Source organism: Bombina bombina, chromosome 4, assembly GCF_027579735.1.
Source record: "Bombina bombina isolate aBomBom1 chromosome 4, aBomBom1.pri, whole genome shotgun sequence".
NCBI classification, from domain to species: Eukaryota; Metazoa; Chordata; class Amphibia; order Anura; family Bombinatoridae; genus Bombina; species Bombina bombina.
The window spans coordinates 496,336,899-496,359,121 of NC_069502.1; the positions used below are offsets into that span (position 1 = coordinate 496,336,899).

The following is a 22,223-nucleotide window of genomic DNA, read 5'->3' on the forward strand; positions in this document are numbered from 1 at the left end:
CCACTAGGGCTGTGGCTTCCACATGGGCCTTCAAGAACGAGGCTTCTGTTGATCAGATATGTAGGGCAGCGACTTGGTCTTCACTGCACACTTTTACCAAATTTTACAAGTTTGATACTTTTGCTTCTTCTGAGGCTATTTTTGGGAGAAAGGTTTTGCAAGCCGTGGTGCCTTCCATTTAGGTGACCTGATTTGCTCCCTCCCTTCATCCGTGTCCTAAAGCTTTGGTATTGGTTCCCACAAGTAAGGATGACGCCGTGGACCGGACACACCTATGTTGGAGAAAACAGAATTTATGTTTACCTGATAAATTACTTTCTCCAACGGTGTGTCCGGTCCACGGCCCGCCCTGGTTTTTTTAATCAGGTCTGATAATTTATTTTCTTTAACTACAGTCACCACGGTACCATATGGTTTCTCCTATGCAAATATTCCTCCTTAACGTCGGTCGAATGACTGGGGTAGGCGGAGCCTAGGAGGGATCATGTGACCAGCTTTGCTGGGCTCTTTGCCATTTCCTGTTGGGGAAGAGAATATCCCACAAGTAAGGATGACGCCGTGGACCGGACACACCGTTGGAGAAAGTAATTTATCAGGTAAACATAAATTCTGTTTTTCAATAACCCCAATAGAGACACTACATTTGACCCCTCAGGTGACAATTCAGCGGTCGAAACCTTTATTAAAGTAGTGGACACTCAATAGAAAGAATTGGCACATGATAAACGCAGTTGTAAAGGATCATACAACCTGACACAGGATGAACATAAGGTACTAAAAGAACTTGAAATGGACATGTCCATTACCATCAAGCCCGCAGACAAGGGCGGAGCAGTGGTGGTAATGGACACCACAAAATATAAAGATGAAATTATGCAACAGCTATGTGATACAGATGTATATGAAAAACTCAGTGGTAATCCAACAGATAATGTGTGTAAGGAATTACTAAAAATTTTGGATACAGGCTTAAATGATAACATCTTGACACAGAAAATGTATACATTTCTAATTCCAATGTACCCCATTATACCTGTATTTTACATTGTGCCAAAGGTTCACAAAAGGCTTATAGACCCTCCAGGTAGGCCCATAGTAGCCGGCATAGGCTCACTTTTAAGCCCCACTGCACAATTCCTGGATAAGGTATTATCACCCCTTGTCACACAAGGAAAATCATATATCAGAGATACCACACAATTTATAGAGAAGATCACTAAACTACAGAACATGGATGAGGAAGTTGTATTGGCCACTTGGGATGTTAACTCCCTTTATACGGTCATCCCACACACCACATGGGTGGACTGTATAAAGGAGGCATTACTAAAAAGTAACTTATATGAAGAAGCACAGCTCGAATGGCTAGTTCAACTATTATACTTCGTATTGACAAACAATTTTTTTCTTTTCGAAAATAAATTCTTTATGCAGAAAAAGGGCACAGCGATGGGGTCAAATGTGGCCCTATCCAATGCCTGTTTGGTAATGGATGCCATTGAAGAGAGGCATGTATACACAAATCCCCTTTTCAGACAGTATTGCGAAGGGTGGTTCCGCTACATTGATGACTTGTTCGTGTGGCGGGGCCCCCTGGATAAACTGACAGAACTTAAATCAGATATTGAAAATGCTGTTCCCTTTTTGAGGTTTAGTAGCAAATTGGATAAAAAATAAGGTGCATTTTCTGGACACCATGGTCCTCAAAAACAATGGCAGGTTAATAACAGATTTGTTTGTTAAACCCACAGACAGGAATACCCTGCTACATAGAAGCAGTTTTCATCCGCCCAGAGTCTTCCAGAGACAGAATAGTAACCGATCCTGGCACTAAGGAAGCTAGATCCAGAGATATGAAGGAGAAATTTGTCAGCAGAGGCTATAGCCCACAGGAGCTAGAGGAAGCTGAGAAGTCGTTAAAGACCCCGATCAGAAGTGAAATGATAAACCCGAACAGATTAAATTTTGTAAGTTCCTATAACACAATGAGCAGGATAGTGTTTAATATTATTAAAATAAACTGGTTTCTGTTAAAAGAAGCCTGTCCAGAGATCAAGGAGTTCCAGGAGTACCCCAGAGCCTCAAATCGTAGAGGCAATACTATAGGTAAAAAGTTGGTCCATGCAACACCCACAACCAATGTCCAGAGCAAAACATTTTTTGGAACCCCCAAACATGGCACATTTCTGTGTTTGGGTTGTGCCCAATGTAGCAACATTATTAAGGGTGGTGTCATCTCCCACCCATATACAGGGAAAAAATATAATATCAAGGGCTATTATACATGCAGTTCGACTTATGTTGTGTATGCGCTAAAGTGTCCATGTGGGCTTTTGTACATCGGCGAGACGACCCAAAGAATAAGAGATCGCATTTGCCAACATAAGTCGACCATACGTAGTGATAAAATGTTACACCTCCCTGTACCAGCACATTTTCAGAAATGGGACATCAGGCCAACCAATTAAAAGGTATCTTGTTATAGATAGTGTCCCCAAAAATCAAAGAGGGGGACAGAGATAGGGATTTACTCAACAGGGAAGCCAAGTGGATCTAGCATTTAAACAAGGGGCTCAATAGGGAATTTGATCTTCTTCCATTAATTTAAAATTTATAACCTGTGAAAGTATATTCATTAATATATTTAAAATGGTGGGTTATTTGCTACATTTGTTTTTAATCAGGCAACCTAATACACACATAATGAATATAGGGTTAATGTTCTTCTATAAGATAAGACGAGTCCACGGATTCATCCTTTACTTGTGGGATATTATCCTCCTGCTTACAGGAAGTGGCAAAGAGCACCACAGCAGAGCTGTCTATATAGCTCCTCCCTTGACTCCACACCCCTGTCATTCTCTTTGCCTACTCTAAGTAATAGGAAGGGTAAAGTGAAAGAGGTGATAAAATGTTAGTTTTTATTTTCTTCAAGCAAGAGTTTTTTTATTTTAAATGGTACCGGTGTGTGCTATTTTCTCCCAGGCAGCAGATGGATGAAGACTTCTGCCTGGAGGCTGATGATCTTAGCAGTTGTTACTAAGATCCAGAGTAGTTCCCACAGAATAGCTGAGGAGTACTTAAGAAACTTCAGTGTGAGGAACGTTTTTCATGCTATAAGCATTGAGGTATGTTCAGTCATTTTTTTCTGGAGAGACTGTTATTTCAGAATTGTCTGACAGTATCCCCATGAGGGAAAGGGTAAGCAGTAATCCTAATGTATAAAGAGGGGTATTACTGGACTTGCATATTGGGCTATAAAAAAATGGTTGACACTGATGTTATGTTTGTGGGCAAACGTTTTCATGATTGGGAGTTACAGATAACGTTTTTTATGGCAGACGTTTTTTACTTTATTGAAGTATAGAAGGTACACATGGCTTCACTTAGATGTATATGAACCCACATGGCTAGGTTTTAGACCGCTCTGGTGCGGTTATTTTAGGTTGTGAGACATCGAGTGAGATGGGCGGGCCTATTTTTGCGCCTCAGTTGCGCAGTTGTTTTTCCCAGACAAGCAGCAAGCTCCAACTCCGGTGGGCCTTTGAGAGACAGTTTGGGCCTAATCAAAGGTTTAATCAGATTTTTACAGACCCCTGAGGTGCAGGGGGTGTTTTTATTTGAAGTCAACGTTTTATAGCACAACGTTTTTTTTGATAAGGGTTAAGTATTCCTTTCCTTGTGAGGCAAACTTAGCTGACAAGTTGGGATGCATTTATCATAAAATTGGGATAATTTTATCGTTTTAAAGCAGTTTTGGAAAAATGTTATGCTTTTTTCTCTTAAAGGCGCAATACCGTTTTTTCAGATTGTTATTTTGTCACTAAATAAAATGTTTTCAAGCCTGTTTGTGGTCATTACTAGCCTGTTTAACATGTCTGTCATTAAGGAAAGCCAATGTTCCATGTGTTTAGAAGCCATTGTGGAACCCCCACTTGAAATGTGTCCCTCATGTACTGAAAGGGCCTTACATTGCAAAGAACATATTTTAGCGATAAAAGTATGTCTCCGGATGATTCTCAGTCAGAAGAGAATCAGGTTATGCCATCTACTTCTCCCCAAGTGTCACAACCTTTAACGCCCGCCCAAGCGACGCCAAGTACTTCTAGTGCGTCTAATTCTTTCACCCTGCAAGATATGGCCGCTGTTATGTCTACTACCCTCACAGAGGTATTATCTAAACTGCCTGGTTTGCAGGGGAAGCGCAGTAGGTCCGGTATTAGAGTAAATGCTGAGCCCTCTGATGCTTTATTGGCCATCTCCGGTGTACCCTCACAGTGTTCTGATTTGGGGGTGGGGGAATTGCTGTCTGAGGGAGAGCTTTCTGATTCAGGAAAGATGTTCCCTCAAACAGACTCAGATATGACGGCCTTTAAGTTTAAGCTTGAACACCTCCGCTTGTTGCTCAGGGAGGTTTTAGCGACTCTGGGAGATTGTGACCCTATTGTAATTCCACCAGAGAAATTGTGTAAAATGGATAGATATCTAGAGCAGTGGTTTTTAATCTTTTTTTTTTGCCGTGGCACACTTTTTTACATAAAAAAATCCTGTGGCACACCACCATCCCAAAATTTTAAATAAATCACACATTGTAGCCTAATAAAGCATATATATGTGTATATATATATATATATATATATATATATATATATATATATATATATATATATATATATATATACACATACACACACACACACGCACTGTATGTATTGTGCTGTGATGCCATGCCTCCTACAAACTATACGTGACAAATTTACATTAATTCACAAACAATCATAATGATTGTCTGTGAATGAATGTCAATATGTCATATACACATACACACACACTGTATGTATTGTGCTGTAATGCCATGCCTCCTACAAACTATACGTGACATATTTACATTAATTCACAAACAATCATAATGATTGTCTGTGAATGAATGTCAATATGTCATGGTTGTAAATAATGCCTGCCTGTCTGCCTGATGAGCCTGTCACATACCTCTCAATATTTCAAAATTTGAAAGAGGGACACCCCTGCACTGGGAGTAAAAAACAAGCAACATTTTTTAAAAATGTCACACTGTTGTCAGTCTACCGCGGCACACCTGAGGATCTCTCACGGCACACTAGTGTGCCACGGCGAACTGGTTGAAAAACACTGATCTAGAGGTCCCTGCTTACACTAATGTTTTTCCAGTCCCTAAGAGGATTTCGGACATTGTTACTAAGGAATGCGATAGACCAGGCATTCCGCTCTCTCCCCCTCCTACTTTTAAGAAAATGTTTCCCATATCTGACACCATTCGGGATTCGTGGCAGACGGTCCCTAAGGTGGAGGGGAGCTATTTCTACCCTGGCTAAGCGTACAACTATACCTATTGAGGACAGTTGTGCTTTCAAAGATTCTATGGATAAAAAATTAGAAGGTCTTCTAAAGAAATTGTTTATTCATCAGGGTTTTCTTCTACAACCTATAGCGTGCATTGTTCCTTTAACTACTGCAGCTGCTTTTTGGTTTGAGGCTCTAGAGGAGTCTCTTAAGGTTGAGACCCCAATTGATGATATTTTGGATAGAATTAAGGCTCTCAAGCTAGCTAATTCTTTTATTACAGATGCCGCTTTTCAAATGGCTTAATTAGCGGCAAAGAATGCAGGTTTTGCCATTTTAGCGCGTAGAGCGTTATGGCTTAAGTCCTGGTCTGCTGATGTGTCATCAAAATCTAAGCTGTTAACTATTCCTTTGAAATGTAAGACCCTATTCGGGCCTGAACTGAAGGAGATCATTTCCGACATTACTGGAGGTAAAGGCCATGCCCTTCCTCAGGACAAGACAAATAAAATGAGGGCCAAACAAAATAATTTTCGTTCCTTTTGAAACTTTAAAGGTGGACCCTCTACTTCCTCCTCTGCCACAAAGCAGGAGGGGAACTTTGCTCAATCCAAGTCAGTCTGGAGACCTAACCAGACCTGGAATAAAGGTAAATGGGCCAAGAAGCCCGCTGCTACCAAGACAGCATGAAGGGGCAGCCCCCGATCCGGGACCGGTTCTAGTAGGGGCAGACTTTCTCTCTTCGCTCAGGCAAGAGACATTCAGGATTCCTGAGCATTAGAAATCGTAACCCAGGGGTATCGTCTAGAATTCAAAGATTCTCTCCCAAGGGGGAGATTTCATCTTTCACGTTTGTCTATAAACCAGACAAAAAGAGAGGCGTTCTTACGCTGTGTAAAAGACCTATATACCATGGGTGTAATCTGCCCAGTTCCAAAGGTAGAACAGGGGCAGGGGTTTTACTCCAATCTGTTCGGGGTTCCCAAAAAAGAGGGAACCTTCAGACCGATTTTAGATCTCAAAACTCTAAACAAATTTCTCAGAGTCCCATCCTTCAAGATGGAGACCATTCGGACAATTTTACCAATTATCCAGGAGGGTCAATATATGACCACCGTGGATTTGAAGGATGCGTATCTTCACATTCCTATCCACAAAGATCATCATCACCAGTTCCTCAGGTTCGCCTTCCTGGACAAACATTACCAGTTTGTGGCCCTTCCTTTTGGGTTGGCCACAGCTCCCAGAATTTTCACAAAGGTGCTAGGGTCCCTTCTGGCGGTTCAAAGGCTGCGGGGCATAGCAGTGGCGCCCTATCTGGACGATATTTTGATTCAGGCGTCAACTAGCCAAATCTCACACGGACAACGTGTTGGCTTTTCTAAGATCTCACGGGTGGAAGGTAAGCATAAAATAGAGTTCACTTGTTCCTCTAACAAGAGTTCCGTTCCTAGGAACTCTGATAGACTCGGTAGACATGAAAATTTTTCTGTCAGAGGTCAAAAAATCAAAGATCTTAACCACTTGCCGAGCTCTTCATTCCATTCCTCGGCCATCAGTGGCTCAGTGTATGGAGGTAATCGGACTAATGGTAGCGGCAATGGACATAGTTCCGTTTGCTCGCTTGCATCTCAGACCACTGCAACTGTGCATGCTCAGACAGTGGAATGGGGATTATGCAAATTTATCTCCTCAGATAAATCTGGATCAAGAGACCAGAGACTCTCTTCTTTGGTGGTTGTCACAGGATCATCTGTCCCAGGGAATGTGTTTCTGCAGGCCAGCATGGGTCATAATGACGACGGACGCCAGCCTCTTGGGCTGGGGTGCAGTCTGGAATTTCCTGAAGGCTCAGGGTGTGTGGACTCAGGAGGAGGCCCTACTTCCAATAAATATTCTAGAACTGAGAGCGATATTCAACGCGCTTCAGGCGTGGCCTCAGCTGGCTTCGGCCAGATTCATAAGATTCCAGTCGGACAATATCACGGCTGTAGCATATATCCTATCATCAAGGGGGAACAAAGAGTTCTCTAGCGATGATAGAGGTTTCCAAAATAATTTGATGGGCAGAGACTCACTCTTGCCATCTATCAGCAATCTATATCCCAGGAGTGGAGAACTGGGAAGCGGATTTTCTGAATCGTCAGACTTTTCATTCGGGGGAGTGGGAGCTCCATCCAGAGGTGTTTGCACAATTGATTCATCAATGGGGCACACAGGAATTGGATATAATGGCATCTCGTCAGAATGCCAAACTTCCTTGTTACGGGTCCAGATCAAGGGATGCTCTAGCAGTACCGTGGTCGTTCAACCTGGCTTATGTGTTTCCTCCTTTTCCTCTCGTTCCTCATCTGATTGCCAGAATCAAACAGGAGAGGGCTTTGGTAATCTTGATAGCACCTGCGTGGCCACGCAGGACTTGGTATGCAGATCTGCTGGAAATGTCATCTCTGCCCCCATGGAAACTGCCACTGAGACAGGACCTTCTAATCCAAGGAGATTGAACGCTTGATTTTATCTAAGCGGGGATTCTCTGAGTCGGTCATTGATACCTTGATTCAGGCTCGAAAGCCTGTCACTAGGAAAATTTATCATAAAATATGGCGTAAATATCTTTATTGGTGCGAATCCAAAGGCTACTCATGGAGTAAGATCAGGATTCCTAGGATTTAGTCCTTTCTCCAAGAAGGATTGGCGAAGGGGCTATCAGCTAGTTCCTTAAAGGGACAGATTTCTGCTTTGTCAATCTTACTACACAAGCGTCTGGCGGATGTCCCAGACATTCAGTCGTTTTGTCAAGCTTTGATTAGAATTAAGCCTGTGTTTAAACCTGTTGCTCGCCATGGAGTTTGAATTTAGTTTTAAATGTTCTTCAAGGGGTTCCGTTTGAACCCATGCATTCCATAGATATTAAACTTCTATCTTGGAAAGTTCTGTTTTTAGTAGCTCTCTCTTCTGCTCGAAGAGTTTCTGAGCTATCTGCGTTACAATGCGACTCGCCTTATCTTATATTCCATTCTGATAAGGTGGTTTTGCGTACTAAACCTGGATTCCTTCCTAAGGTTGTTTCAAATAAGAATATTAATCAGGAAATTGTTGTTCCTTCTCTGTGTCCTAACCCTTCTTCTAAGAAGGAGCGTCTGTTACATAATTTGGAGGTTATTCGTGCCTTGAAGTTTTACTTGCAAGCGACCAAGGATTTCCGTCAAACATCTTCTCTGTTTGTTGTCTACTCTGGAAAACGTAGAGGTCAAAAAGCTACGGCTACCTCTTTCTTTTTGGCTGAAAAGCATCATCCGTTTGGCTTACGAGACTGCTGGACAGCAGCCTTCTGAAAGAATTACAGCTCAATCCACTAGAGCGGTGGCTTCCACATGGGCTTTTAAAAATTATGCTTCTGTTGAACAGATTTGAAAGGCTGCGACTTGGTCTTCCCTTCATACCTTTTCAAAATTTTACAAATTTGATACTTTTGCTTCTTCGGTGGCTATTTTTGGGAGAAAAGTTCTTCAAGCAGTGGTGCCTTCTGTTTAGGTATCTGACTTGTCCCTTCCGTTCATCCGTGTCCTGTAGCTTTGGCATTGTATCCCACAAGTAAAGGATGAATCCGTGGACTCGTCGTATCTTATAGAAGAAAAGGAAATTTATGCTTATCTGATAAATTGATTTTTTCTATGATACGACGAATCCACGGCCCGCCCTGTCAATGTAAGACAGATTATATTTTTTGGTTTAAAACATCAGTCACCTGGGGGGTGGAGTCAAGGGAGGAGCTATATAGACAGCTCTGCTGTGGTGCTCTTTGCCACTTCCTGTTAGCAGGAGGATAATATCCCACAAGTAAAGGATGAATCCGTGGACTTGTCGTATCATAGAAGAAATCAATTTATCAGGTAAGCATAAATTTCCTTTTTCTTGTAAAATGAGCTGTGGTGATGTCATTTTTGTTAACCCCTCCCATGTGTGATTATTGGTTACCTGTTTTATTGTTAGGTCTATAAAGGATGTGTTTTCTGCATTTGTAATTAGCTTGAGAAAGGGGCAGGAGCGTTGCTCTAATAAAAGGTTTAAACTTTATACCGTGTGCCACAGGAGAGCATTCGCACTTCACGGCAGCTTGCCAGGGTGAATGCAGGAGAAACAATATAAGTAAACAAATGGCTTGCACTCACTGGTCTTTTAAATTACGTGCCTTTTATTAGTGACGTTTCGGGACCGTATCCCCTTCCTCAGACAAAGTGACAAAGTGAAATACATACATTTATACTGAAAAACCACCAATGAAACAAGACCCCACCCCCTGGTTCAGAACAAAAAACGCAAAGTGGTTGTCATAGGAACCACCGTAAACAACCTAATTGGCACTGCTCTCCTTAATAGGAGAGCATAACAAAACAGTGAAAGCAAACATATAGTGCCTACAGATTAAAAACTAGACCGGGATGAACGAAAGCTAACATCCTTGATAGTAAATAAATATGTAGAACTGGTCAAATATATCGAAATAACAGTCAAGAAAGGGCTGATACATCTGCACCTAAACCGCTATTTCTAATGGCGAGCAATAACAAAGAATACCTGAAAAAAAACGGCATAGATACATTGAGGCAGAGAAACGCTTCACAGCATACACAGTGGCAGCATGTAACAGATAGGCGGAGCGCGAGGTGCGTCCAGGTGGATTCCGAAAATGGCAGGGTGGTTCTGTCAACTAGATCATTTTAAGTATTAATTACGAAATCGTATTAACTTTTTAACACTTGTTTATGAAATAAATTTCGCTTTATATGTGATTCACATTATCTTGAACACATGTGTTTCTAACTGCCTCACCCATATTTATTCCATATATATTTATTCTATATATGATATTTGAACCTTTATCCCTCAGCTCTTTACAGAGCGCCACTCAATACTTTCTTTTCACTTGTGTTTAAAAAAGCATGCTCTGAATCATGAGTTTAATTTATTAATCTTTTGCATACATACATATTGCCTATCCCCATGCTGCATGTATTTGGTATAATACACTTAGATGTTTTTTCTAATGCAAATATGCACAAAAGCATCAGACACTGGAAATGAATAAAACAAAGACCATAGTAATATTACATCTTAATGATAGGTTGACCTTTTAAACTGGTCAGACCCTTGAGTAAATGTATATTTGTTTTTAGATTTACAGAAATAGCCCTGTCAGTTCTTTGTTCTCCTTTTTTGGTCTGTGGTAAAAGTAATTTATCTTATGTGAGATTTTTTGCGATGCGTTTTCTCCTGTTAAGTGTGGTCAGTCCACGGGTCATCATTACTTCTGGGATATTAACTCCTCCCCAACAGGAAGTGCAAGAGGATCGCCCAGCAGAACTGCTATATAGCTCCTCCCCTCTACGTCACACCCAGTCATTCTCTTGCACCCAACTAATAGATAGGATGTGTGAGAGGACTGTGGTGATTATACTTAGTTTTATACCTTCAATCAAAAGTTTGTTATTTTAAAACAGCACCGGAGTGTGTTGTTCCTTCTCAGGTAGAATTTGAAGAAGAATCTACCTGAGTTTTTGGATGATTTTAGCCGGCGTAGTTAAGATTATCTTGCTGTTCTCGGCCATCTGAGGAGTGAGGTAAACTTCAAATCAGGGGACAGCGGGCAGGTTAACCTGCAAGGAGGTATGTAGCAGCATATTATTTTCTGAGAATGGAATTGACTGAGAAAATACTGCCATACCGATATAATGTAAGCTCAGCCTTAAATGCAGTAGTAGCAACTGGTATCAGGCTGTCATGTATGTATATTTACACTTCAGTATTCTGGGGAATGGCACTTCACTGGGATAATACTGTATGCATAAGACTTTAGCCTAACTTGCAGTGGGACTAGCAACAGGCTTTCTAATGACATTTCATTTATTTGATGTTAAACGTTTTTGCTGGCATGTTAAAATCGTTTAATTATCTGAGGTACTGGGTGAAAAATTGTTTTGGGCACTGTTTTTTTCCACTTGGCGGTCGTTTTATTTAATTTAAGACAGTTTACTGATCTCCCTCACTGTTGTGTGTGAGGGGGAGGGGCCTATTTTGGCGCTTTTGCTACGCATCAGAAAATTCAGTCACAAGTCTGTTTTCTTCCCTACATGATCCGGTTCGTCTCTACAGAGCTCAGGGGTCTTCAAAAGTTAGTTTGAGGGAGGTAATCACTCACAGCAGACCTGTGAGATTGTGCTTTGACTGTGATAAATAACGTTTATATTCTGTACGTTTTTTCTGCTATTCAGGGTTAGTTATCCATTGCTAATGGAGGCAATCCTTTGCTAAAATTGTGTTTTACCGGAAAGAATTTGATGTTATAGTTTCTCCGGTTTATTATTACTCAACTGTCATAACTTTTTTTCTGTGCTTCTTAAAGGCACAGTACGTTTTTCATATTATTTGTAAATTGCTTTGAAAAGTATTTCCAAGTTGCTAGTTTAATTGCTAGTGTGTTAAACATGTCTGACTCAGAGGAATATCTCTGTGCTATATGTGCTAAAGCCAAAGTGGAGCCCAATAGAAATTTATGTACTAATTGCATTGATGCTACTTTAAATAAAAGTCAATCTGTACAAATTGAACATCATTCACCAAACAACGAGGGGAGAGTTATGCCGACTAACTCGCCTCACGTGTCAGTACCTGCATCTCCCGCTCGGGAGGTGCGTGATATTGTAGCGCCGAGTACATCAGGGCGGCCATTACAAATCACATTACAGGATATGGCTAATGTTATGACTGAAGTTTTGTCTAAATTACCATAACTTAGAGGTAAGCGTGATCACTCTGGGGTGAGAACAGAGTGCGCTGTTAATAATAGGGCCATGTCTGATACTGCGTCACAGTATGCAGAACATGAGGACGGAGAGCTTCAATCTGCAGGTGACGGTTCTGATCCCAATAGAATGGATTCAGACATTTCTAATTTTAAGTTTAAACTCGAAAACCTCCGTGTACTGTTAGGGGAGGTATTAGCAGCTCTGAATGATTGTAACACCGTTGCAATCCCAGAGAAATTATGTAGGCTGGATAGATACTATGCGGTACCGGCGAGTACTGACGTATTTCCTATACCTAAGAGGCTTACAGAGATAATTACTAAGGAGTGGGATAGGCCCGGTGTACCCTTTTCCCCCCCTCCTGTGTTTAGAAAAATGTTCCCAATAGACGCCACCACACGGGACTTATGGCAGACGGTCCCTAAGGTGGAGGGAGCGGTTTCTACTCTGGCTAAGCGTACCACTATCCCGGTGGAGGATAGCTGTGCCTTTTCAGATCCAATGGATAAAAAATTAGAGGGTTACCTTAAGAAAATGTTTGTTCAACAAGGTTTTATATTGCAACCCCTTGCATGTGTTGCGTCTGTCTCGGCCGCGGCCGCTTTTTGGTCCGAGTCCCTGGAAGAGACTCGACTCAATAACTATAGATGAGATTTCAAGCAAGCTTAAAACACTTAAGCTAGCTAATTCATTTGTTTCAGATGCCGTAGTACATTTAACAAAACTTACGGCTAAGAATTCCGGATTCGCCATTCAGGCACGCAGAGCACTGTGGCTAAAATCCTGGTCAGCTGACGTTACTTCTAAATCTAAATTACTTAACATACCTTTCAAAGGGCAGACCTTATTCGGGCCCGGTTTGAAAGAAATTATCGCTGACATTACAGGAGGTAAAGGCCATGCCCTGCCTCAAGACAGAGCCAAACCTAAGGCTAGACAGTCTAATTTTCGTTCCTTTCGTAATTTCAAGGCAGGAGCAGCATCAACTTCCTCTGCTCCAAAGCAGGAAGGAGCTGTTGCTCGCTACAGACAAGGCTGGAGACCTAACCAGTCCTGGAACAAGGGCAAGCAGGCCAGAAAACCTGCTGCTGCCCCTAAGACAGCATGAATCGAGGGCCCCCGATCCGGGAACGGATCTAGTGGGGGGCAGACTTTCTCTCTTCGCCCAGGCTTGGGCAAGAGATGTCCAGGATCCCTGGGCGTTAGAGATCATATCTCAGGGATATCTTCTGGACTTCAAATCCTCTCCCCCAAAAGGGAGATTTCATCTGTCAAGGTTGTCAACAAACCAAATAAAGAAAGAGGCGTTTTTACGCTGTGTACAAGATCTTTTACTAATGGGAGTGATCTGTTTGTGGTTCCCAAAAAAGAGGGAACCTTCAGGCCAATCTTGGATTTAAAGATCCTAAACAAATTCCTAAGAGTTCCATCGTTCAAAATGGAAACTATTCGGACAATCCTACCCATGATCCAAAAGGGTCAGTACATGACCACAGTGGATTTAAAGGATGCTTACCTTCACATACCGATTCACAAAGATAATTACCGGTATCTAAGGTTTGCCTTCCTAGACAGGCATTACCAGTTTGTAGCTCTTCCATTCGGATTGGCTACGGCTCCAAGAATCTTCACAAAGGTTCTGGGTGCTCTTCTGGCGGTACTAAGACCGCGAGGAATTTCGGTAGCTCCGTACCTAGACGACATTCTGATACAAGCTTCAAGCTTTCAAACTGCCAAGTCTCATACAGAGTTAGTACTGGCATTTCTAAGGTCGCATGGATGGAAGGTGAACGAAAAGAAGAGTTCTCTCTTTCCACTCACAAGAGTTCCCTTCTTAGGGACTCTTATAGATTCTGTAGAAATGAAGATCTACCTGACAGAAGACAGGTTAACAAAGCTTCAAAATGCATGCCGTGTCCTTCATTCCATTCAACACCCGTCAGTGGCTCAATGCATGGAGGTGATCGGCTTAATGGTAGCGGCAATGGACATAGTACCCTTTGCACGCCTACATCTCAGACCGCTGCAATTGTGCATGCTAAGTCAGTGGAATGGGGATTACTCAGATTTGTCCCCTACTCTGAATCTGGATCAAGAGACCAGAAATTCTCTTCTATGGTGGCTTTCTCGGCCACATCTGTCCAGGGGGATGCCATTCAGCAGGCCAGATTGGACAATTGTAACAACAGACGCCAGCCTACTAGGCTGGGGCGCTGTCTGGAATTCTCTGAAGGCTCAGGGATCATGGACTCAGGAGGAGAGTCTCCTGCCAATAAACATTCTGGAATTGAGAGCAGTTCTCAATGCCCTTCTGGCTTGGCCCCAGTTAACAACTCGGGGGTTCATCAGGTTTCAGTCGGACAACATCACGACTGTAGCTTACATCAACCATCAAGGAGGGACAAGAAGCTCCCTAGCGATGATGGAAGTATCAAAGATAATTCGCTGGGCAGAGTCTCACTCTTGCCACCTGTCAGCAATCCACATCCCGGGAGTGGAGAACTGGGAGGCGGATTTCCTAAGTCGTCAGACTTTTCATCCGGGGGAGTGGGAACTTCATCCGGAGGTCTTTGCCCAAATACTTCGACGTTGGGGCAAACCAGAGATAGATCTCATGGCGTCTCGACAGAACGCCAAGCTTCCTTGTTACGGGTCCAGATCCAGGGATCCGGGAGCGGTCCTGATAGATGCCTTGACAGCACCTTGGACCTTCGGGATGGCTTATGTGTTTCCACCCTTCCCGATGCTTTCTCGATTGATTGCCAGAATCAAACAGGAGAGAGCATCAGTGATTCTAATAGCGCCTGCGTGGCCACGCAGGACTTGGTATGCAGATCTAGTGGACATGTCATCCTGTCCACCCTGGTCTCTGCCTCTGAGACAGGACCTTCTGATTCAGGGTCCCTTCAAACATCAAAATCTAATTTCTCTGAAGCTGGTAGTTTTTCTGAGTCAGTAATTGATACCTTAATACAGGCTAGGAAGCCTGTTACCAGAAAGATTTACCATAAAATATGGCGTAAATACTTATATTGGTGCGAATCCAAAAGTTACTCATGGAGTAAGGTTAGGATTCCTAGGATATTGTCTTTTCTACAAGAAGGTTTAGAAAAGGGTTTATCCGCTAGTTCCTTAAAGGGACAGATTTCAGCTCTGTCCATTCTTTTACACAAATGTCTGTCAGAGGTTCCAGACGTTCAGGCTTTTTGTCAGGCTTTGGCCAGGATTAAGCCTGTGTTTAAAACTGTTGCTCCACCATGGAGTTTGAACTTAGTTCTTAATGTTTTACAGGGTGTTCCGTTTGAACCCCTTCATTCCATTGATATCAAATTGTTATCTTGGAAAGTTCTGTTTTTAATGGCTATTTCCTCGGCTCGTAGAGTCTCTGAGTTATCTGCCTTACATTGTGATTCTCCTTATCTGATTTTTCATTCAGACAAGGTAGTTCTGCGTACTAAACCTGGGTTCTTACCTAAGGTGGTCACTAACAGGAATATCAATCAAGAGATTGTTGTTCCATCTTTGTGTCCTAATCCTTCTTCGAAGAAGGAACGTCTTCTACACAATTTAGATGTAGTCCGTGCCCTGAAATTTTATCTACAGGCAACGTCTTCCCTGTTTGTCGTTTATTCTGGTCAGAGGAGAGGTCAAAAAGCTTCTGCTACCTCTCTCTCTTTTTGGCTTCGTAGCATAATACGTTTAGCTTATGAGACTGCTGGACAGCAGCCTCCTGAAATGATTACAGCTCATTCTACTAGAGCTGTGGCTTCCACTTGGGCCTTTAAGAATGAGGCTTCTGTTGAACAGATTTGCAAGGCTGCAACTTGGTCTTCTCTTCATACTTTTTCCAAATTTTACAAATTTGACACTTTTGCTTCTTCGGAGGCTGTTTTTGGGAGAAAGGTTCTTCAGGCAGTGGTTCCTTCCGTATAAAGAGCCTGCCTGTCCCTCCCGTCATCCGTGTACTTTAGCTTTGGTATTGGTATCCCAGAAGTAATGATGACCCGTGGACTGACCACACTTAACAGGAGAAAACATAATTTATGCTTACCTGATAAATTCCTTTCTCCTGTAGTGTGGTCAGTCCACGGCCCGCCCTGTTTGTATGGCAGGTCTAAATTTTTAAATTATACTCCAGTCACCACTGCACCCTTTGGCTTCTCCTTTCTCGTTGGTTCTCGGTCGAATGACTGGGTGTGACGTAGAGGGGAGGAGCTATATAGCAGCTCTGCTGGGTGATCCTCTTGCACTTCCTGTTGGGGAGGAGTTAATATCCCAGAAGTAATGATGACCCGTGGACTGACCACACTACAGGAGAAAGGAATTTATCAGGTAAGCATAAATTATGTTTTTTATCAAACAGGCCCCTAGTCTGAATTTCTGAGTAGCAGATTTTTTATTATTATTTAATTTGTGGAAGTGTTTAATTTCAAGATGAAACCTTGCATTATTCTTCTAAAAACTGGTCAATTTATGAACACTGTGGACCTAAACAACTGGTTAATTTATGGAAACTATATACATAAAGGTTTGAAACCTTTATGTGACCAGTTTTCAGAAGAAGAATGAAAAGTCTACTTTGTCTTGAAATTAAACACATCCACAAACCTATAGTGACACTAAAGTCAAAATTAAACTCCTCAATTGAGAGAGAACATGCAGGGTTTTTATTTTTTTTATTTTTATTAAATTTAAAAAAAAAAAACAGCTATATAATGCAGGGAATTGTGTATGTGTAAGTTCATATATGCAGTTATATAATTTGATAGTACTAAGAATCTATGTTTACAAAATGTTTTAGACCTGATACACCAAAAATACAATGTATATATTAATCTGTTATCTCTTGGATTTTTGTTTAAATTATAAAGGGGCACAGGAGAACGAGCTGCCTGATTTGGACTATCTCCGTACGATGACTCATGTAGTGTTTATAGATTTGGACAACTGGGCAAATTTCTTCACTCATCTACCAGGTTACTTAAACCAAGGAACATTTATATGGGGTTTCAAAGGTAAAATTCACATGCAAAAACATAATTGACGCTTACCTGATAAATTAATTTCTTTCATGGTGTTGAGAGTCCACAATAATCACGATTACTCCTGGGAATTGCTCTTCCCTGCCACTATGAAGAGGCAAAGATTCCCAAACCCTAAGAGCCTTTAAAAACTCTTCACACCTCACTGGTAAATCAGTCTGACGTATGATCAAGCCAATAAGGTAGGGAAATTAATAAGAGCAAAAAATATGAACAGGGAAAAAGATGCAATCAAAAATAAACTAACACCAAAATAAAAAAAAGTGTGGTCTATTAGAGCATCCCCAAACTTTGCCTGAGGGTTCCTGGCCTTACATTGTATCTGGGAAGTTTGCTGTACAACCAAGAGGCCATCAGATCTATCTCTGGGAGACTCCAAAGATCCACTATCTGTATGAAAACATCCAGACAAAGAGACCACTCCCCTAGATGCAGAGACTCTGTTGTCCACTCCTGGAATATGAACTACAGAAAACAGACAACCGTTGGCTTCTGCCCAAGAAAAAATGAAAACTGCAAGTTCCCTCCTGAATAATTATGTAAGCCACTACTGTGACAGTCTTTTTAAAAGAGATAAAACTCCCTTAACAACTAAGGCCTAGATTAAAGGGCTCTGAAAATAGCACATAATTCTAGAACATTTATTGGCAACCTTGCTTCCTGAGGAAACCAAACCCCTTGTGCCCTCTGAGCCGCAAATGACCCCCTAAACCTGAAAGACTTGCACTTGCAAAGAATAATGATCCAGCCACCAAGACAGAGACTGATTTGTTCTAAGATTTAGATCAATCTCTAGAAACCGGTGAGAACAATCCTGGCACCATAGCTGAAGCATACAAAGCTAAAGAGGTCTCATGTGAAAACTAACAGAATAGGATCTGATGCAGCAATTTTGAGATCTAATACCTCCATGCAAAAAGCGACTGAGGGAAAAGAGACTAGAAGGTTGAATCTGGTGTAAGCTTATCAAAACCTTCAATCTGTCAAAGAGACACTCATCAAAACTGAATCTATCTGAGCTCCAAGAAAAACAAACCTTGTCTGAGAAACCAGAAAAACTCAGTGGAAAACTGATTCTCCCACCATGTTGGTGAAGAAACAGACTGTAGCTATGAGTTTATACTAAATGTAAATATATCATCCAGGTAAGGAAACCCCACAATACCCTGAATTATGATTACAGACAAAACGGTAGCCAGAACCTTAGAAAATCTCCTGGTAGCCAGACCAAATGGACACGCAACAAACAAACAAAAGTTTGTCTAAAAAGACAAGCTAGAAACTGATAATGTTCCATGAGAATTAGAACATAAAGGAAAACATCCTTAAAATCAATAGAGGACATAAACTGACCCAGCCGAACAAAAGGTAGAATAGTCCGAATAATTTTCATTCTGAAAGAAGGAACACTGAGAAATTACTTCAGAGCCTTCAGATTCAAAAACTAGCCTGAAAATGCCATTTCTTTCATGTAATTAGCAAGAGTCCATGAGCTAGTGACGTATGGGATATACATTCCTACCAGGAGGGGCAAAGTTTCCCAAACCTTAAAATGCCTATAAATACACCCCTCACCACACCCACAATTCAGTTTTACAAACTTTGCCTCCGATGGAGGTGGTGAAGTAAGTTTGTGCTAGATTCTACGTTGATATGCGCTCCGCAGCAAGTTGGAGCCCGGTTTTCCTCTCAGCGTGCAGTGAATGTCAGAGGGATGTGAGGAGAGTATTGCCTATTTGAATGCAGTGATCTCCTTCTACGGGGTCTATTTCATAGGTTCTCTGTTATCGGTCGTAGAGATTCATCTCTTACCTCCCTTTTCAGATCGACGATATACTCTTATATATACCATTACCTCTGCTGATTCTCGTTTCAGTACTGGTTTGGCTTTCTACAAACATGTAGATGAGTGTCCTGGGGTAAGTAAATCTAATTTTCTGTGACACTCTAAGCTATGGTTGGGCACTTTGTTTATAAAGTTCTAAATATATGTATTCAAACATTTATTTGCCTTGACTCAGAATGTTCAACTTTCCTTATTTTTCAGACAGTCAGTTTCATATTTGGGATAATGCATTTGAATTAATCATTTTTTCTTACCTTCAAAAATTTGACTCTTTTTTTTCCTGTGGGCTGTTAGGCTCGCGGGGGCTGAAAATGCTTCATTTTATTGCGTCATTCTTGGCGCGGACTTTTCTTTCATGTAATTAGCAAGAGTCCATGAGCTAGTGACGTATGGGATATACATTCCTACCAGGAGGGGCAAAGTTTCCCAAACCTTAAAATGCCTATAAATACACCCCTCACCACACCCACAATTCAGTTTTACAAACTTTGCCTCCGATGGAGGTGGTGAAGTAAGTTTGTGCTAGATTCTACGTTGATATGCGCTCCGCAGCAAGTTGGAGCCCGGTTTTCCTCTCAGCGTGCAGTGAATGTCAGAGGGATGTGAGGAGAGTATTGCCTATTTGAATGCAGTGATCTCCTTCTAAGGGGTCTATTTCATAGGTTCTCTGTTATCGGTCGTAGAGATTCATCTCTTACCTCCCTTTTCAGATCGACGATATACTCTTATATATACCATTACCTCTGCTGATTCTCGTTTCAGTACTGGTTTGGCTATCTGCTATATGTAGATGAGTGTCCTGGGGTAAGTAAGTCTTATTTTCTGTGACACTCCTAGCTATGGTTGGGCACTTTGTTTATAAAGTTCTAAATATATGTATTCAAACATTTATTTGCCTTGACTCAGAATGTTCAACTTTCCTTATTTTTCAGACAGTCAGTTTCATATTTGGGATAATGCATTTTAATTTAACATTTTTTACCTTAAAATTTGACTTTTTCCCTGTGGGCTGTTAGGCTCGCGGGGGCTGAAAATGCTTCATTTTATTGCGTCATTCTTGGCGCGGACTTTTTTGGCGCAAAAATTCTATTTCCGATTCCGGCGTCATACGTGTCGCCGGAAGTTGCGTCATTCTTTGACGTTATTTTGCGCCAAAGATGTCGGCGTTCCGGATGTGGCGTCATTTTTGGCGCCAAAAAGCATTTAGGCGCCAAATAATGTGGGCGTCTTATTTGGCGCGAAAAAATATGGGCGTCACTTTTGTCTCCACATTATTTAAGTCTCATTTTTTATTGCTTCTGGTTGCTAGAAGCTTGTTCTTTGGCATTTTTTCCCATTCCTGAAACTGTCATTTAAGGAATTTGATCAATTTTGCTTTATATGTTGTTTTTTTCTTTTACATATTGCAAGATGTTCCACGTTGCAACTGAGTCAGAAGTTACTTCAGGAAAGTCACTGCACAGTGCTGGAGCTACCAAGCTAAGTGTATCTGCTATAAACTTTTGGTATCTGTTTCTCCAGCTGTTATTTGTATTGCATGTCATGTCAAACTTATTAATGCAGATAAAATTTCCTTTAGTACTGTTACATTACCTGTTGCTGTTCCGTCAACATCTAATTTTCAGAGTGTTCCTGATAACATAAGAGATTTTATTTTTTAAATCCATTAAGAAGGCTATGTCTGTTATTTCTCCTTCTAGTATACATAAGTCTTTTAAAACTTCTCTTTTTTCAGATGAATTTTTAAATGAACATCATCATTCTGATACTGATAATGGTTCTTCTGGTTCAGAGGTTTCTGTCTCAGAGGTTGATGCTGATAAATCTTTGTATTTGTTCAAGATGGAATTTATTCGTTCTTTACTTAAAGAAGTGTTATTTGCATTAGAAATAGAGGATTCTGGTCCTCTTGATTCTAAATGTAAACGTTTAAATAAGGTTTTTAAATCTCCTGTAGTTATTCCAGAAGTGTTTTATCTCCCTGATGCTATTTCTGAAGTAATTTCCAGGGAATGGAATAATTTGGGTAATTTATTTACTCCTTCTAGACGTTTAAGCAAATTATATCCTGTGCCATCTGACAGATTAGAGTTTTTTGAGACAAAAATCCCTAAGGTTATGGGGCTATCTCTACTCCTGCTAATGTACTACTATTCCTACGGCAGATAGTACTTCATTTAAGGATCCTTTAGATAGGAAAATTGAATCCTTTCTAAGAAAAGCTTACTTATGTTCAGGTAATCTTCTTAGACCTGCTATATTTTTAGCGGATGTTGCTGCAGCTTCAACTTTTTGATTAGAAGCTTTAGAGCAACAAGTAACAGATCATAATTTTATAGCATTATTATTATTCTATAACATGCTAATAATTTTATTGGTGTTACCATCTTTTGATATCATTAGAGTTGATGTCAGGTATATGTCTCTAGCTATTTTAGCTAGAGAAGCTTTATGGATTAAACTTGGAATGCTGACATGTCTTCTAAGTCATCTTTGCTTTCCCTTTCTTTCCAGGGTAAATAATCATTTTAGTTCCTTTCCTTTCAAGGAACAAAAGCCTGATCCTTCATCCTCAGGAGCGGTATCAGTTTGGAAACTATTTCCAGTTTGGAATATATCCAAGCCTTATAGAAACCTATAGCCAGCTCCTAAGTACCTATGAAGGTGCGGCCCTTATTCCAGCTCAGCTGGTATGGGGCAGATTACGTTTTCTTCAAAGAAATTTGGATAAATTCCGTTCTTAATCTCTGGTTTCAGAAACATTGTTTCAGAAAGGTACAGAATTGGCTTCAAGTTAAGGCCTCCTGCTAAGAGATTCTTTTCTTTCCCGTGTCCCAGTTAACACAGCTAAGGCTCAGCATTTCTGTAATGTGTTTCAGATCTAGAGTTGGCTGGAGTATTTATGCCAGTTCCAGTTCTGGAACAGGGGCTGGGGTTTTATTTTATCTCTTCATTTGTACCAAAGAAGGTCAATTCCTTCAGACCAGTTCCGGATCTGTCATTATTGAATCGTTATGTTAGGATACCAACATTCAAGATGGTTACTGTAGGACTATCCTGCCTTTTGTTTAGCAAGGGCATTATATGTCTACAATAGATTTACAGGATGTGTATCTGCATATTCCGATTCATCCAGATCACTTTTAGTGTCTGAGATTCTCTTTTTAGACAAGCATTACCAGTTTTGTGGCCCTACCGTTTGGCCTAGCC

General features: G+C 41.1%; 1 protein-coding gene across 1 annotated transcript in view; it reads left to right on the forward strand.

The window, feature by feature from the left end:
• The window catches only part of ZNF451 (zinc finger protein 451), a 215,049-nt gene that overhangs the window by 109,212 nt on the left and 83,614 nt on the right, over positions 1–22,223 (forward strand). The window contains exon 11 of the mRNA XM_053710403.1: positions 16,997–17,140. Coding sequence (XP_053566378.1) covers positions 16,997–17,140 — 144 coding nt within the window. The remainder of the gene's footprint in view (positions 1–16,996; positions 17,141–22,223) is intronic.